This window comes from Balaenoptera musculus, chromosome 17 (genome assembly GCF_009873245.2).
Source record: "Balaenoptera musculus isolate JJ_BM4_2016_0621 chromosome 17, mBalMus1.pri.v3, whole genome shotgun sequence".
NCBI lineage: Eukaryota > Metazoa > Chordata > Mammalia > Artiodactyla > Balaenopteridae > Balaenoptera > Balaenoptera musculus.
Window position 1 is genome coordinate 29,448,294 of NC_045801.1, and position 19,261 is coordinate 29,467,554.

The window sequence follows — 19,261 nt, forward strand, 5'->3', positions numbered from 1 at the left end:
GGAAATGAGGCTTCAACCAAAGTAAGTTTCTGAGCGGCTCTTTTGTTAACCAGGTAAGGAAAGCCATTTACCAGTGGTGATTTTGTTAAATTCTGTTCAGTTGCAGTGGCCAAAGAGATATGTCCAGAAAAAATGAACTTGTTTAAAACTTTTCGCCTATTGGTGAGAACAGCTCCTCAGAATTGAAGATATTGGGAGCAACATCAGTAGTCAATTAAAAAAATAAAGTATATGATTTTTAGTGGTTTTCCTGGGCTCTTGATGAGTTGAGAGATGTTTACCAATATGGCTAGTTGTTGGCTTGAGGAGTCAGTGATGGATTTGAAGTGACTGAAGAACATGCCTCTATGAATAGTCTGTGGAACAACTACAGGTGAAAATGTTTGCAAAGTTGAGGAAACACTAATTTAGTACAGCCTGAAGTGGAATCTGCTAAGATGTGTTAAAACTTTTGGTGGCAAATATGTGTTGAGGAGAAAAATGCTTATTAGTTGGACAGATTTACAAAGCTTGTGAAAATGTGAGGTGTTCACAGCCTATAGTTATCCACTGCCTTATTCATTTCCAGGTACTTTGTGGAAAATTCTTGAATCCGTGGTGTATTACTGAACCATTAGTGTCAACAGTGAACTTCATTTGCTATCGTAGACTTAACTGTTCTCAGTCCATGAATTTTTGTCAGATCAATAGAGTATCTTGATTTTTCCTGCTACCACAGTGATAGGATGGCTTTGCAGTGGCAGAGTTTTATTGTGACTTTTTTGAGGTTGGGGCAAGATTGAAATTTTCCTGAACAAAAAATTGCCCTCAACCACTATTATCAAGCCATGAATGGCTCCGGAAGTTAAGCTATAGACTTGATAATGTTTCTTAATTCAACCTAAAATTACAAATCAGAACAGTACTTATATGCAAAACTTATACTCTAGTAGTCACTTTGATAATGCCTAACATAGCCTGGATCTTATGTCCAGCTGCTTTATACATTTTCCATTCTTTCAAAAGTTAAAAGAAGAAATGAGACCCTCATTCCCACACAAATTTGTAGTGGACACGTTTTTTGGGCTCAAGTTACAATTCCAGAAAGTTTTAGACCTCATTGTAAGTATTGGGTTGGCCAAGAAGTTCATTCGAGTTTTTCTGTAAGATCTTACAGAAAAACTGAACCTTTTTGCCAACCCAATACAAAGGAAATTTCTGTATTTGAAAATTCATTTAACTGTGCAATTGAAACAGAAGCAATTTATCTGCAGTGTAATGATATGCTAAAAGGCAGTATCAAAAGAACGTAACAATTCTGTAAAAGCCTTCCATAAAAGCCTTCCAAGTGATAAATATGCTCAATTAAAATCTTATCAATTGATATCAGAGATCAAATATGTAAAATCTCATTACAGATCAGCATTAACAGATAAACATTTGCAATAAATTTTAGTGATAGGGATCTCTAACTTTGAACACAATTAAGCAAAGTTACCCTATTAAAGGAATTTTATTCTTCTCATTAGTAGACCTGAATTATGAAAAATTATAGTCAACTATTATAGTTTGCGTTTTGTCAGTAAAATATTTTGGAAATTTGTTTTCTTGTTATTTAGGTTATTTAGGTACCTGATTAATATTCTCAATCTTGCCTCTTGACCTGCAAACCTAAAATATTCATTATCTGGCCCTTTACAAAATTTTTGCTAACCCCTGTCATATACTCACGTAAGAGAGATGATTTTCTAAGGAAGTCATTCTCCAATAAAAACAGTGAAGTTACACATGGTGCAATGATACAGAGAAAGGATAAGTAAAAATAAATGTTTAACATCATATAAAATAAACTTATAGTTTTTTATTTTGTATGGATAAATCTATGAATGAGTTTCATAAATGCCTACTAAAATTACCTACTTCAAAACTGATTAAGAACACCAATCATGCTCTGCTGTACATGATGTCTCTGATAAGAGTATTGAGGCAATCACTTGTACTGAGTGAACATTGCATTTAAAATTTTCTGCCTAAAACTCAGGCTTAATTTTTCAGATAATGAAACTTTTAGCTGATTTGTGTAGTTATCTTTTCTTAGAAATTGTTTTATTCTTAAGTGAGTGTTGATTATTTTTATACCTTACCTTTTTTAGAGGAAATCTAGTGAGGGCTAAGTGGGACTAGATTTTATTTAAGTGTTAGGTTGCTATCAGATTCTAGGGTCCTCTAAAGAGTTAAAACAGCATTTTATGGGGAATCTGCAACATGACAAAGTATAAAGATTTATTAACATTACAGTCTGGGAGAACTTGGAAGATAAGGTATCTGAGCTGGACCTTGAAGGATGGCTAGAATTTAGGCCTTCAGAGGGATGTGTTTGGGAGAGCAGTCCATATGGAGTGAGTTTTAAGAAGTGAGGGAAGCAAGAAGCAGTCAGTGGTGGTGTGGTGGGAGATGGATCTGGATGGGTACTTTGGGACTTGAAGATTTAACTAAGAGAAATGGACTTTATTGACAAATGTTTCCAAGCTTGGCATAGTACCTGGTGCTCAGAGGTTCTTACTGGATAAAAATTGGGGAGCTATATCAGGAAATTGAGCAGGAGAAATACAGGATAAACACTGAATGACAGAGGGTAGCCAGCTGGGGATCATCAAAATAGTTTCCAGTCTTTCATCCCCTGAAATTATTTTTTTAATTCTTTAATTTGTGTTGAGTGCCTGATTCTCTAATTGAGTAGTGTTTTTTTGCACATAGGTTTTCACACATTTGTTCTTCTAGGGAAATGAAATCTTTCGAAACAGACTGACAGTATGTATAAGGGCCTTGCAAAATCCTCTTACTCAACAATGGTAATAGGATTATTTACCTCTTAAGTGAGTCTGTCATCTCACTCCAAATTGGGAAATACCAGCTGGCATTCTCATCATTTAGACTTTTTCTTGGAGGAGATGGCCCATACAGCAGGGGTCCCCAACTCCCAGGCTGCAGACTGGTACCCGTCCTCAGCCTGTTAGGAACTGGGCTGCCCAGCAGGAGGTGAGCGGCAGGCTAGCAAGCAAAGCTTCATCTGCCGCTCCCCATCACTCCCGATCGCTCGCAGGCTCGCATTACCGCCTGAACCCTCCCCACGGTCGAGCACATTACTACCTGAACCACACCAACTCCCCCCCGCCCCCCTCCCATGGAAAAATCGTCTTCCACAAAACTGGTCCCTGGTGCCAAAAAGGTTGTGAACCGCTGCTTTATAGTATTCATTCTTAAGTTTTTGCAATCCTAGTCTTCTGAAACAGTGCAATCTAATGGGCTGCTCAAGTGTTTTATTTTTATTTTTTTATAACTTTATTTTTTTAATATTTGGCTGTGTTGAGTCTTCTTTGTTGCGCACGGGCTTTCTCTAGTTGCGGCGAGTGGGGGCTACTCTTTGTTGCGGTGCGCGGGCTTCTCATTGTGGTAGCTTCTCTTGTGGAGCACGGGTTCTGGGCACGCAGGCTCCAGTAGTTGTGGCACATGGGCTCACTAGTTGTGGCTCGCAGGCTCTAGAGCGCAGGCTCAGTAGTTGTGACACACGGGCTTAGTTGCTCCACGGTATGTGGGATCTTCCCTAACCAGGGCTCGAACCTGTGTCCCCTGCATTGGCAAGCGGATTCTTAACCAGTGCACCACCAGGGAAGCCCCAAGTGTTTTTTTTTTAATCACAGGTGATTATAGATCTAAAAAAACTGGGTAAGTTATTAATATTAAGTAATTTTTATATTTTTACCTTAGGTATCTTAATGCAATTCAGACAATGTGTCCACATATTCTCCGCTATTTGACCACAGCAGTCATAACAAACAAAGATGTCCGAAAACGCCGGCAAGTGCTAAAAGATCTGGTCAAAGTTATTCAACAGGTAAAAACTAAAATCTTTATTGATTTTTAAAATGTGCCTAAACTTTAAGTCTAACCTCTTTTTCTGAAAAAGTAGAACTCTTAGTTCTTAAGGTAAAAATGTTTAAAAATAGGAGGGAAGTATACATGAAGAGAAAAGAGCCCAAGAACCCCAAATGGGCGTATACTACTTTAAGTTCATGATATGCTTATTGTAGATGTGGTATGAATGAATACTGCTCTCTGCTAGTTAGATACTTAATATGCATTGTGTATTAGTGTTGCTTTTATTGCAAAGGGTGAAGGAGATCTGGAGCTTGGAACTTTTTGTTGGAAGGTCACTACCTACATAGTTCCAGAGTAGTGATCTTTACATAGAATATAATTTTAATAGTCCCCAAGTTGTACAAAAGCTATAGCCCTACTGATTGATTTTTAGTGAATTTCTCAGCAATAACTATGGGTTAAAAAAGAACTTAAACATTTATTTGATCTAAGAATAATTTAAGTACAAAAAGACAGTTTTATTCTGCAGGATATGAATACCCTTTTACTTGGAGAAGTTCATCACTGTTTATTAAGTAAGGGAGACTTTTGGCAGTAGAGGAATTTGAAAGCTTTTGGAATGGTTCTAGGATGAGAATTTAGAGAACTTGGTCTGGAAGGCATTATAAGGTTAAGGTGTGGCCTGCAATCAGGATATGAGCAATTGCTTTGAGAAGATAATACTGGGTAATTTGTTAGAAATTAATGGTAAGGGAGGAGAAAATAGGAAGATTGGGCTATTCTGGGGACAGTCTACTAAACAATGTTGAATCAGATCCAACTTAACCTTTGACTTAATTTTACAGGAGTCTTACACATATAAAGACCCAATTACAGAGTTTGTTGAATGCTTATATGTTAACTTTGACTTTGATGGGGCTCAGAAAAAGCTAAGGGAATGTGAATCAGTAAGTACAAATTTTTACTTACAAATTAATAATATTCTTAAAATTTTGTATATTATAAAAGTTAACCTTGCAGAGTTTTATTAAGTAATTATATCAGAAATGTTTATTAATCTTAATATGCAGATTATTTAGAAGTGTGCTGGGTTGAAGACATTTTCAATCTTATTGCCTGAGTCTATCCCTTTTGTTAGGACAGTTTGTTAAAACATCGGGACATTATAAATTCACACATAATTTCATGTCTTATCCTGAATGAGTAAATATGTGAAATATTTTATATGTATGGGCAAGATTATATGGAATTTTCCATCACAACTGTAATTCCAGTGTGTTACATAAGCAGGCCTATCTTCAGAATTTTTCTGATGATTGTATTTATCATTTGCTATAAATCAGTCAAGCTAAGAGTTTGAATTTTTTAACTACAATGTTTTCTGTTAGTTGGTAGAAACTAAAGTTCTGTGAGAGCAACTGAAAGAGTTAGATTTATGGTTTTTTTGAATAACTTAGTTCGCAAGTTTTGAGAAACTAAGAATTTACCTGTTAAAGGCATTTACCAAACCTACAAGTTACTAGCTGTCAGTTTCATTTTTGAACCCAGATATTAGCACAAAAATGGGAAGAGTTTGTTGAAGGACTTAAGATCTTATTTGTCTAAGGAAAAGGAAATTATGTAAGTATACCTTTAGAGGTGATTTTCAAACATTGGACAAAATTAGAATCCAGTTTAATAACTTGTGTACTTGCAGTCAAATGTGACATTATTAAATATTGGTGTATATTGTAATACTAAGTATCTAGGTCTTGCCAAGGCAGTGGGGCACTTAGTTGCTATTCTTGAAGTTAGAATATTCTCTTCTAAGTATGATACCATCTGTGGAATAGGTGCCACCCTTTGAATTTTTTTCTTTTGTAGATTTTCAAGTCTACTTACTATCACAAAAATATGCGTATCTTTAGTCCATTCATAACTATTTTAAATAGCTGGAAATATGTTATCTACAGAGCATTTATGTAGGATAGAGACAGGACAAAGCTGCTTTGTCACGAGATTGCTCAAGTCATCAGTGGAACAAGGAAACATTGCAGTTCTTAGTTCTTTTTCCTGTAGCATTCGTTTACTTCTTGGTTAAATTGTTAGAGACTTGAATATAGTGTTCTAGAAAGTGCTGTGGTGTACAACTTGTGATAGATGAGAGAATTATAGTGAATGGAATAATGAGTAAAAGCACAAAGAAAGTATTTGTGACAAATTTTTCAAAATTGCTTGTCAGCACCGTTAATTTTTTCTTTTATATTTTATACGCATAGGTGCTAGTGAATGATTTCTTCTTGGTGGCTTGTCTTGAGGATTTCATTGAAAATGCCCGTCTCTTCATATTTGAGACTTTTTGTCGCATCCATCAATGTATCAGCATTAAGTAAGAACACTCTGATTTGATTTGTATTTTCTACTTCTAAATTCCTGTAAATTTTCATTTATTGTAAAGTTATACTTAATAGGATTCCAGTTAATTGGATTTTTATTTTATTTCTCTTTGCTTTAGAAGAAAAAGGAAACATTGTCCTAGTAATTTATTAAAAATCCTAGCTTTTGTTTGAATTCCGGGGTGCTACAGTCCTTCTTTATCTTCTTTAGTTTCCATGTGTGTGGGAAAGCATGATTTTTGAAAATGATAACTTCAGGGCAGTATTATGATTGTCAGTTACCTTTTTAAAGAGTTACCTTTTAAAATAATACTATTATACCATTACGTAGGGAGAAAAGAGCAGTGACCAGTTTTAGAATGGTTTTTAACAGGGGTTCAAATAAGGAGTTAGTCCTTAGTAAATTGGAAATGCTGTTGAAAAGACCACATTTGGTAATCATTTCAGTTAATTGAATTTGTTTTATTTAATTATGTATTTGAATTCTCATATAGTAAACTCTTGTGACATCCTAAAATGTTGAAACACGGAAAAATTATGGTGGATTTCAGTTGGAATTTTCTCTTGTGTGAGGAAATTATTAGGAAAAAGTTGTGAAACTTACATAACCTATTAGAAACTAATTTTACATATTAGAATTTGAAAAATAACAGTGCTCTTTGGCCACAGATGAAGTTGAACGGTAAATGCTCCTTAATGTTTAAAAACTTACTACTTTTATGTTTGCCTCTTAGGAATTGTATGTAGACCAAAGTTTTTCTTTAGTGCCGTTTGTTTTTGCTAAGGCATCCATAGTTGCTTGCCTAATTTTAGTGGATTGTCACTGAAGTGGTTACTGAGAGTTAGAATTACAGTGTGAGCGTGAGGCTTTTTCTATGGGAGTTGAAGCCTTGACCTGTTTTAGTAGTACTTTAGCTAGCAGACATATAATTTTAAAAATCTGATTCTCTTAAAGAATACATGGAAATTCCTAAAATGTCATTCGTTGTGGAATGCAATATTATGTATATGAGTTTACATATTTATGTATACATACATGCAGATAAAATAAGAGCCCCTTCACCTTGTTTAGCTTGTACCTCTATTCAGCTTTCCTCCTGACTCTATGGAACCATACGACTCTGACTCTGTAAACCCAATTTTACAAAACACTGATTCAGTACAACTCCTTTGTTTTGTAACTCCCTGTTTATAGCTGAGAAACTGAAGGCTCAGAGACATTAAGCAGCTTAGGGCTTATTTAATGAAAGAGCCTGAGCTAATAGCTCTCTGACATTCATTGTCTTCACCCTCATTATAAATTCTTTCTTTTTCATTGTGAGCAATTGATATTTTTAGAAACAGCAGATTTAGACTAATTTGTCATTAGTGTATCACTTGAACCAGAGGATAAAGATGGAAACCATAAGACAGTGTTTAATTTTTTTGTGCAAAATCTGTAGAATTTTGATTTTTATTTTACAAAGAGATTCCCTGAAGCAACTGCGAACTTTCTGCGTCACATTTTCTGTGTATGCTATGCTGTGCTGTGTAATAAATAGGGCTACTATGCTGTTCCATTTAGGGTGATAATTCCAAAGCACATCAGGATTGAGAACCGTTGCATCAGGTCACCAGTTTTTTTTAGGCACATAATTAGAGCATGCTAGGGTAATGAAGTGAAAAACCAGTAATTTAATATTTTTAGTATATAATGAATTAAGAAGGTAGAGGCAGAGCATAAAGTATAGCTTCACGTGAACAAAGAAATAATTCTTTTTAGAATAACAGTGAGATCTCAGGTTGTAAGGTTTAGGGGGTGATAGTGGAGAGTATGTGGCCAATAGGCTCAGTCCAGGGAGCTACTCTTCTTCACGTTTTTAGAGCTGCTTTAGTGGGTTAGGAATATGGCTGAAAATTATGTTAAGCATCTAAGTTGGGCTTTTATAAGTACAACAAATGTCTTAATTCAGACCCCGAGGACTTGGAATCCATGATAATGACCAAAATAGCTAATGTTTACCTTCAAACAATCCATAGAAAAAATTATTGTTCTCTAGTCCAGAGGTTTTTAAACCTAGCTGTACATCAGAATCATCTGGAGAACTTAAAACACCACCAACAACTTAAACTTAAGAAGAATAGATTTTCTGGCTTTACCCCAGACCTTCTGAATCAGAATCTCTGGATTCAAGGCTTGAGAATCTGGTTTAAAACTTCCCAGGTCCAACCCCTAAAAAACTGAAACATTCTCAGGGTGGGGAGGGGGAGATCTCAGCATCTGTATTTTTCAAAGCTCCTCTAAGTAACTCTGATGCAAAACTTCTTTTTTTAAATTACGCTTCTTATTTTGAGATGATAATAGATTCACCTTCAGTTGTAAGAAATAATGAAGAGATCCCTTATGCCCTTTACACAGTTTCCTTCAATGGTAACATTTTGTAAGCCATAGTAAAATATCACAGCCATCATTATTGTTGTTGATATATTCAGATACAGAACATTTCTGTCACCACAAGGATTCCTCAAATTGCTCTTTTATAGCCATACCCACTTCTCTTTAACCCCTGGCAACCACTCATCTGTTCTTCATTTCTGTAATTTTGTCATTTCAAGAATGTGCAAAATTTTTAAAAAGATAGTGTTCAGCTTTCTTTTTTTAAATACGATTTGCTTTTATTTATTTTTATTTTTATTTATTTTTGGCTGTGTTGGGTCTTTGTTGCTGCGCGGGGGCTTTCCTCTAGTTGTGGCAAGCGAGGGCTACTCTTTGTTGCGGTGCGCAGGCTTCTCATTGTGGTGGCTTCTCTTGTTGCAGAGCACGGGCTCTAGGCGCACGGGCTTCAGTAGTTGTGGCTCATGGGGCTCTAGAGCGCAGGCTCAGTAGTTGTGGCACATGGGCTTTGTTGCTCCACGGCATGTGGGATCTTCCCAGACCAGGGCTCGAACCCGTGTCCCCTGCATTGGCAGGCAGATTCTTAACCACTGCGCCACCAGGGAAGCCCAGTGTTCAGCTTTCTAAAGAGGATAAATACATATGATATACATTAAGATGTAATTAGTTAAGAGCAGTGTAACTAGTACAGTTGTTGAAGAAGAAAATATTACAGATGTGAATGAGTGCCTCTTGGAGCATAGCCTTAGAGCTTAAAATCCAGAGGAAGAAACAGATATTAAATAAAGATAAGATTACAAGTTATGATAGGCATATTGAAAAAAAAAATACAGAGTAATTAGAATGACTTGGACATTATTTGTATATTGAAAAATCAGAGAAGTAATTTGGATTGAAGTTTCAGTGGACTCTGATAATTCTCTAAATGGGATATATTTAAGTAGACTCTTCTACCATATATTAATTATGACAAATTACTCCATTCACTAGTTTATGCTGGCCTATCTCTGCTGCTAATTAATTTAAAGTTATTTGATATTCGATCTTTTTTAGCGTTGGGTGGGGAAGATTTGTCTCTGTCTTCCTTTCTGTCCCCCAGCAGACGCATATCACATGCTATTCAGTATTATAAAACGCATGGTTGTTTATTAAATAACTCTTTCCATTTGTGATTTGGAACATTCTCTGTTAATAGGATTCTTCACTAAGTGGCTGTAAGCACATGTGATAGTCTTATCTTTGTAAAAATGCATATTAAGAATGTTTTTATCAGTTTATATACAGCCCTATAGATTTGTAGGATAACTTTCGAATCTGTTTACCATAAAGTATGCAACATCTGTCAAAAAAGATTACTGTGGTGGGATTTAATTTAGTATAGCCGAATAGTTTATCAGATATGGTGTGTGTCTGAAATTTAAAAGCTGTTCTAGAATAACTCTTGGACCAGTTTTCAATTGTAGATAAAAGCAAAGTATGGAAGTAATATTTTGAATGTGTATGATAAACATTTTGGAGCATACATTAATATAATTTCCCTATGCGGGTTAGTTTTGGCTTTTCACAAAAATATGTATTTGCCAACTGTTCTTGCATTTAAGTTATGAAGTCATTCTACTTTGCTGATTTTATTAAGTAACATTTTAGATCTTAATATTTTTCTTAAAGTTTTTATTACCATGTAGCAATTTGTATTCTTAATTATACTTCCTGATGTTAGAAATAAAAAGGTGCGTTTCCAGATGGAGATTAAATAGTTTTAACAACCATTATCACTGCACTTCTGTGTTAACTATAAAGTAATATACTGTCTTTTTTTTTATCAGAAGTTTCTTTTTTTTTTAATTTATTTTATTTTTTTTTATTTTGGGCTGCGTTGGGTCTTCATTGCTGAACACGGGCTTTTTTCTGGTTGCAGTGAACAGGGGCTACGCTTCGTTGTGGTGCGCAGGCTTCTCATTGTGGTGGCTTCTCTTGTTGGGAGCATGGGCTCTAGGCTCGCGGGCTTCAGTAGTTGTGGTGCACGGGCTTAGTTGCTCCGCGACATGTGGGATCTTCCCGGACCAGGGCTCAAACCCGTGTCTCCTGCATTGGCAGGCGGATTCTTAACCACTGCACCACCAGGGAAACTCTATACTGTCATTTTTGACTAATGCGATGTTGCAAAATTCAGTGAGAATTTACATTTGTCACACACAGAATTTAGCATTTTCTCAGTTTTCTCCTGGTTTCTTTCCCCTGTTTCCTCCTAATCTTACAGTTAAACACAATTTACACTTAACACTTATTCTTTAATTAGTTGTCATAGTATACAGTTATAAAAGTCTGGTGCTCTTTGGATATGCTAAATAACCACAGTCTTCAGGGAAAAGCAGGCCAGAGGTTTCCATAGCTTAATGCTAAAGTCAATACTATTTGAAATAAATTGTGCTTATCAAGTAAAATTTGGAAAGCCAGGTTATTTAAACAGGTAATTCATATGCCTGTGAAATGCTGGACCCCAAATCCTTATTTGTTAAGATACATTAGGGCAGGGGCTATGGGAGGGTTCAGAAAAGGGAGACTGTCTAAAAGATTAGTCATTGAAAACCTGATAGACAATCAGCCTAGAGTTAATGAAAGCCTAATTAGTTCTCTAGATTTAGATTTATATATTTTATGTGCTTAAGCGGGACCACTGGTCTTAATTACTTCCCAGAAAGATAAGTATCTGGTTTTGTGCTAAGAGTCTTGAATATGTTTTATTAATGAAATTGAATAGAGAATGAAATACTTATTTTTTCTATGCCTTGAAATAGCACTTAGGATTCTATTTTTTCCCCCCAAAGGAATGATTTATATTTTTATTTAGTCAAAGTTACTAAGCTTTTCCTTTATGGTACTGGATTTTGTATTTTATTTAAAAATTCTTTCTCATAATAGGTTTATATGCTATTTATATGTTTTCTTATAGGACCTTTATGGCTTTATTTCTTCTGTTTGAATCCATCAGTGATTTATTTGGGAATAGAGAGTAGCTCCCCCACCCCCCAACCCCCAATAGCTAGCCAACATGATTTATTGAAAAACTGTCCTTCCCCCCACTTATTTGAAATGCCACCCATATCACATTTTAAATTCTCATTTATATATGGGACTTTTTCTGAACTCTTTAATCTTTTATAAATTGTGTGTTGATTTCTGAACTTAGCACCAAATACGTGCTAAGTTAACTTAGTACCTTTTTTCAAATAAGGTAGATCTATAGTATGTTTTAGTATTCAGTATTTATTTTCCATGTAATTGATAATTGCCACTTTTCCCTCATTTGCTTCATTGTTCTTCTTAATGTCTTTTTCATTAATTCTACTTCAGATTCTTTGCCAATTTATAAATCTCTTCTGAAAATTGATTATTTTATTAGTTTTATCTTCCTCAAAAAAATCTGGACTTGTTGCTCTTTCTGCCAGATGCATATTTATCTTTCTTTGTCATGTGTTCTGGGGATTTCCTTAGCTTGTCTACTATGATAGCGCTCCAGTTTCTTGGACATTATGCCTGCCTTCTTCTTGGTTTATTATCATATTTGGTAATTATCATATTCTTCAGTGGATTTATAAGGAAGGGTACTTTGGAGGTAAATTTTTTCACATCTAAAATTGTGTATTTGACTCTCATACTTCAGTAGTGTTATTGCTAGGCATGGTATTCTCACTTGAAAACTACTTCAGAATTTTGAAGACGTGATTCTCTTGCTTTCTAGCTTTTGTTGTAGAAGTCAGAAGCCATTTTTATTCCTCATCTTTTATACAGGTGTTTTGTTTTCCTGTCTAGAAATATGGGGGGAAGAAGCTTTTTTTTTTTTGCTCTGAAATTTTACAATGATATGCCTTAGTTTAGGTCTGTTTTAATTCTTCATATAGGACCTTTTTAATTTGGAAGCTCATGCTCTCCAGTTCTGGGAAATTTTCTTGAATTATTTCTTTCTTCTTTATGTTCACTGTTTATTGTTTCTGGAACTTCTATTGTTCAGGTATTAGACCTGCTGGACCAGGCTTCCAATTTTCTTATCACTTCTCTATTTTCCATCACTTTGTCTTTGTGTTCCACACTCTGGGATATTTTCTCAACATCTTTCAAATCTTCTGTAGATTAAAAACAACAAATCTCTAATGTTATTCTTTAATTTCCAAGAGCCCTCTGTCACTTTTTTCTCTGAATATTTTTCCTTTATAGCATTCTGTTCTTATTTTATGAATGCAATACTACAGTGGTTTTTAATTTTGCTAAGGATATTAATGATAGTTTTTGTTGTTTGTTTTAGTTTTCTTTTTTTTAAATTGAGATATAATTAACATATAACAAAACATTACATTAGTTTCAGGTGTATAACATAATGATTTGATATTTTTATATATTGTGAAATGATCACCATAATAACTGTAGTTAGCATTCATCGCCACACATAGTTGCAAATTTTTTTTTCTTGTGATGAGATTTACTCTAAACTATAGTCACCATGCTGTACATTATATCCCATGACTTACTTATTTTGTAACTGGAAGTTTGTACCTTTTGACCCTTCACCCAGTCCCCGCCCCCTCCCCAATCTCTTCTCTGTATCTACGAGCATTTTTTGTTTTAGATTCCACGTATAAATGAGATCATATGGTATTTGTCTTTTTCTGTCTGACTTAATTCACTTGGCATAATGCCCTCAAGTTCTTTCCATGTTGTCACAAATGGCAAGGTTTCATTCTTTTAATGGTTGAATAATATTCCTCTCTGTGTGTGTGTGTGTGTGTATCACATTTTGTTCATCCATTCATCCATTGATGGTCACTTAGGTTGCTTTTGTGTCTTGGCTGTTGTAAGTAATACTGCAGTGAACATGGGTTTAGGTATATCTTTTCAAGTTAGTGTTTTCATTTCCTCCGGATAAATATTCATAAGTGGAATTGCTGGATCATATGATAGTTCTATTTTTAATTGTTTGAGGAACTAGCATACTGTCTTCCATAGTGGCTGTACCAATTTACTTTACCACCAGCAGTGCACAAGTGTTCCCCTTTCTCCACATTCTTGCTAACACTTATTTCTTATCTTTTTGGTAATAGCCATTCTGACAGGTGTGAGAGATCTCATTATAGTTTTGATTTGCATTTCTCTGATGATTAGTGATGCTGAGCACCTTTTCACGTACCTCTTGGCTATCTGTATGTCTTCCTTGGAAAAATATTCAGATCCTCTGCCCATTTTTAAATCAAATTACTTGTTGTTTTGATATTGAGTTATATGTGTTCCTTCTGTATTTTGGGTATTAACCCCTTAAATACATGGTTTGCAATATTTCTCCCATTTGGTAGGTTGCCTTTTCTTCTCATTGATGGTTTCCTTTACTGTGCAGGGGTTTTTTAGTTTGATGTTTATTTTTGCTTTTGTTGCCTTTGTTTTGGGGTTTGTTTTTGGTATCAGGTCCAAAAAATCATCACCAAGACTTATGTCAAGGAACTTACTACCTGTGTTTTTTTTGTTTTTTTTTTTAAGGAGTTTTATGGTTTCAGGTCTTAATGTTCAAGTCTTTAATTCATTTTGAGTTAATTTTTGTATATGGTGTGAGATAGTGGTCCAGTTTCATTTGTTTGCATGTAGCTGTCCAGTTTTCCCAACACCATTTTGTTGAAGAGACTGTTCTTTTCCCATCGTATATTCTTGCCTCCTTTGTCATAAATAACTTAATGCTTGGGTTTGAGCTCTCTACTGTGTTCCATGGATCTCTGTGTTTGTTTTTATGCCAGTAGCATACTGTTTTGATTACTGTATCTTTGTGACATAGTTTGAAGTCAAGGCGTGTGACACCTCCAGCTTTGTTCTTCTTTCTCAAGATTGCTTGGGCTACTCGGGGTCTTATGTATTACTGACTTAACATATTCAATATCATGTTGTTGTGTCACTTGAGCAGGAGAGCTCTTCAACTAAAAGATGGGAATAAGGTATTTACACAAAATATTTAAAATGTCTTTTTAATTTATCTTATTGAAGTATAGTTGATTTATAGTGTTGTGTTAATTTCTGCTGTATAGCAAAGTGATTCAGTTATATGTATATATATTCTTTTTTATATTTCTTTCCATTATGGTTTACTACAGGATATTGGATATAGTTCCCTGTGCTCTACAGTAGGACCTTGTTGTTTATCCATTCTATATATAATAGTTTGCATCTGCTAATCCCAAACTCCCAATCCATCCCTCCCCCAGCCCTCCTCTACCTCAGCAACCACAAGTCTGTTCCCTGTCCTTGAGTCTGTTTCTGTTTCATAGATAAGTTCATTTGTGTCATATTTTAGATTCCACATATAAGTGGTATTGTGTGGTATTTGTCTTTCTCTGTCTGACTGACTTCACTTAGTATGATATCTCCAGGTCCATCCATGTTGCTACAGATGGCATTCTTTCATTCTTTTTTATGGCTGAGTAAGTATTCCTTTGTGTATATATACCACATCTTCTTTATCCATTCATCTGTCATTGGACATTTGGGTTGTTTCCATGTTTTGGCTATTGTGAATAGTATTGCTGCTGTGAACATAGGGGTGCGTGTATCTTTTTGAATTATGGTTTTGTCCGTATATATACCCAGGAGTGGGATTGCTGGATCATATGGCAGCTCTTGTTCATTTTTTGAGGAACCTTCATACTGTTTTCTCTAGTGGCTGCACCAATTTACATTCCCACCAACAGTGTAGGAGGGTTCCCTTTTCTCCACACCCTCTCCAGCATTTGTTATTTGTAGACTTTTTAGTGATGGCCATTCTGACTGATGTGAGGTGGTACCTCCTTGCAGTTTTGATTTGCATTTCTCTAATAATTAGCAATGTTGAGCATCTTTTCATAGGCCTATTGGCCATCTCTGCATGTCTTCTTTGGAGAAATGTCTGTTTAGGTCTTCTGCCCATTTTTTCGACTAGGTTGTTTGTTGTTGTTGTTGTTATTGAGTTGTATGAGCTGTTTGTATATTTTGGAAATTAATCCCTTGTTGGTCGCATCATTTGCAAATATTTTCTCCTAGTCAGTAGGTTGTCTTTTTGTTTTGTTTATGGTTTCCTTTGCTGTGCAAAAGCTTACGTTTGATTAGGTTCCATTTGTTTTTTTGTTTGTTTGTTTTTTGCTTTCATTGCTATTGCCTTGGGAGACTGACCTAAGAAAACATTGGTATGATTTATGTCAGAGAATGTTTTGCCTATGTTCTCTTCTGGGAGTTTTATGGTATCATGTCTTAAATATAAGTCTTTAAGCCTAAAATATCTTCTTTAAGCTGCCTACTGACAGGGTTGAGATTTTTAGTGTAACCTAAGTAATCTGGAAGTTATTTTTGAGTTTGAAACCTAGATTGAATTAGGTATTTTTCTCAGAAATTCTGCCTTTTGATACATTTTGTCTTTTAATTTATTGATAAACTGAATTATTTTAAAAACAAAATTAACATAGTGTAGGATAGCTTAAGGCAAGTTTTTGTTTTTTTAAGCTTTAATAGGATATTAAATTTTTATTTTTAAACCTTTACTAATTTTTTCATAAAATCAGTAGAATGTAAGAAAATTGTGGACTTTTGAGGATTTCTCTCTATTATTTAATTACTTTTACTGTGTGTATTTTCCTTTTACTTGAAAGAAACTGGATTATTGCCATGTTCTCTTACTTATTCTCAGAGTGATTGGTAGCCTAGATAACCTGAGATACCATCAATAATTTACTAATACTTCTCGGACCTTATTTCAAGTTTTTCTTTGACTTGATTTAAAAATCAAGGATCAACAAGCACATTGCAAAACAGTAAATCCCCAAAGTGGGATTATGGGTCAGAGTATGCAGACATTTGTGGGTCTTTATGCATGTTGCCAGATTGCTCTAGCCATGATGGAATATGAGACTTAGAATATGTATGTAAAGAAAGAAGAGGGATGGAAAATTCTAGGTAGAGTTATACAGCATAGAATTTTCTTTCTTTTATCTTAAAATTTGACCTTAAATATTTGTTTACTTAAACTCTCCTCAGACTTCCAGACTGGAACTGGTTAAACCCTTTTGCATTCACATAGCTCCTTCCACTTTTTCATCCTTCCACTTAGAATAGTTTATATATTTGGGGTATTAGGTGATTGTCCCCTACTTCCCAGTCTACAGCTTTAAACTTTATGAAAGTGGGGAGCAGACTGTATGTTGTCACAAACATCTAACATAGTTCATATTTTGTTGAATGAATGATTTGGTTGGTGTGTGGTATTCATGAGGAAGAATAAGAGAAGGCTGGAAAGTTAAATTGTAGCTAAATTGTAGAGAACCGTGAAAGAGAAACTTGGAAGTTTGAATTTTTTTGTTTTGGTAGAAGGGCTCTATTAAAGTTTTGAAAGGAATTTAGGAATTAACTGGTAGTTGGATTTTAGGACTAAGCTGACAACTATGTAAAATAGATTAAGGAGAGACTCGAGGTAGATTAGTTAGAAAATTAGGAAATAGTAATGGAGCCCTAGGGTAGTGACTAGGGTAGGAATCAGACAATAAATATTTATTTAATTGCCTCCTGTATACTGGGCATTGTGCTAATTGCTGGATATATAGCACTGAACAGAGAAGCTATGATGCATGCTCTTGGGGTACATGTACAGTCTATCATGAAAGCAGATACTCAATAAAACAACTACAGCTCTATGAATGCTCTGAAAAAAATAGGGGGCCATGAAAGCATCAAACATCTGTCATGATTGGCAGAGGTGTCTTGGAAGGCTGATGAGGGTGCTGTTTTAGCTGACACCCACGTAACACATAGCTTAGTGAAGAAAAAGGTGGATTAGCGTTTTAGGCAGAAGGCACAGCATGTGCAGAGGTCCTGAAGTGGTTAAAAACATGGTATGTTTAATGAACAGAGAGGTTTAGTCTGGTTGGTGAAGAGGAGAGTCTTTCAAGATGAGAGTAGTTTGGTAGGGAACTTAGATTAGAGGCAGTGGTTAAAGAGATAATTGATAGGACTTCTCAGTTTGATATAGGCAGCAAAAAGAGGAATCTGAGCAATAACTTAGGCTTGAGACTGAATGTTTCATTATAATTTTAATTATGTAAACAGCCTCCATAAACAGGTTCTATGTTATAATTTTTAAAAATCTGTATAAAACCAACTATACACAATTAGTAGCTACTAGGAATGACATGTCTATTTTGAAAAGCAGTATATAGAGATCTTGAAGATTGGAGTTTTAATATATTCAGTATAAATTGTTTTCATTTGTGCTTTTCAGAGTAAAATGGTCTTGGCCTCACTTTAAAGAATTGTATTTTGGGGGAATGCAGGAGACATACAAAAGAGAAATTGTTACAGGAGTTGATAAAATAATATCTTTTGGAAAATATGTTCTTTACCTTTAGAGTAGCAGCTTCAGATAAAAGTATTAGGCAGTTGCTTACTTTAGCAGCACAGAAGAGAATGAAATTTTTTTTAATTTATTTATTTATTTTTGGCTGTGTTGGGTCTTCCTTGCTGCGTGCGTGCTTTCTCTAGTTGCGGAGAGCGGGGGCTACTCTTCGTTGCGGTGTGTGGGCTTCTCATTGCGTTGGCTTCTCTTGTTGCGGAGCACGGGCTCTAGGCACGCGGGCGTCCGTAGTTGGTGGCTCGCGGGCTCTAGAGCACAGGCTCAGTAGTTGTGGCGCACGGGCTTCGTTGCTCTACAGCATGTGGGAACTTCCCGGACCAGGGTTTGAACCCTTGTCCCCTGCATTGGCAGGTGGATTCTTAACCACTGCGCCACCAGGGAAGCCCAAGAGAATGAAATTTACACATCTCTAAAAGTCAAGTACCTGCAGGAAACACAAGGAGTTTATTGAGAAGCCACAGGAAACACCAGCTGCAGGAATTTTTCCTAGTCAAAAAAATGCCTGGTTCTTTCAGTAAAGTGACACACTTCCCTACTTCTAGTAGCTTAAATAAAATGAGGTTTGGTTAGAGAGCAGTAACAAAGAGAATAAGATGAAACCTGATCATGAAATTGAAGTAGTAGTCATGGACTAATTGTTCTTTATGTTTGCTGAGAATGTCTACTTACAGCAAAATTGACCATAAAACGATAGAGAACAGAATTTGACATGTAAATCCAGGGAGTTTTATGGTTGAGTTGGCTCATACTCATCATGATGTTTTTAACATCAAGCATATTTTAGGGATAAATTTTAAATGATTGTCTTCATAGTTTTAGTTTGTAATTTAGTGTGTAATGATTTTATTGATAGCCTAACTTAATTTTTACATTTTGAATGAAATTCTTCTCTTTGACAACAAACATATAAAATAGGGATAGCACAGATTATATTATTCCCATAAAGGTATTTTTATTAACTTGATTGGTTACTTTTAGGTTGGGAGCTCCGGAATTACATAATTTGTATGATTGGCAATGTCTTCAATATTTATGTTTTAAATTTGGGAATGCTATCAGATCAGGAATTTTAGTTTATAATATTCTAAGGAATTATTTTGTTACTGATGTTCTAGGGTTTTTTTTCGTTAAACCAGTGATTGCATTAGAAGGCCTGGCAAGTGTGCAATATCTTCAGTGAAGACAAGTAAAAGGGGACAGTTAATGTTTGTGTCTAGCACCTGTGTATATTCATATATGTATACCGTC

The 19,261-nt window shown here is 35.2% G+C and overlaps 1 protein-coding gene across 1 annotated transcript in view; it reads left to right on the forward strand.

Annotated features, from left to right (window-relative positions):
- The window catches only part of EIF3E (eukaryotic translation initiation factor 3 subunit E), a 51,717-nt gene that overhangs the window by 29,335 nt on the left and 3,121 nt on the right, over nucleotides 1–19,261 (forward strand). Inside the window, exons 8-10 of the mRNA XM_036830583.1 lie at nucleotides 3,748–3,874; nucleotides 4,704–4,805; nucleotides 6,117–6,226. Coding sequence (XP_036686478.1) covers nucleotides 3,748–3,874; nucleotides 4,704–4,805; nucleotides 6,117–6,226 — 339 coding nt within the window. The remainder of the gene's footprint in view (nucleotides 1–3,747; nucleotides 3,875–4,703; nucleotides 4,806–6,116; nucleotides 6,227–19,261) is intronic.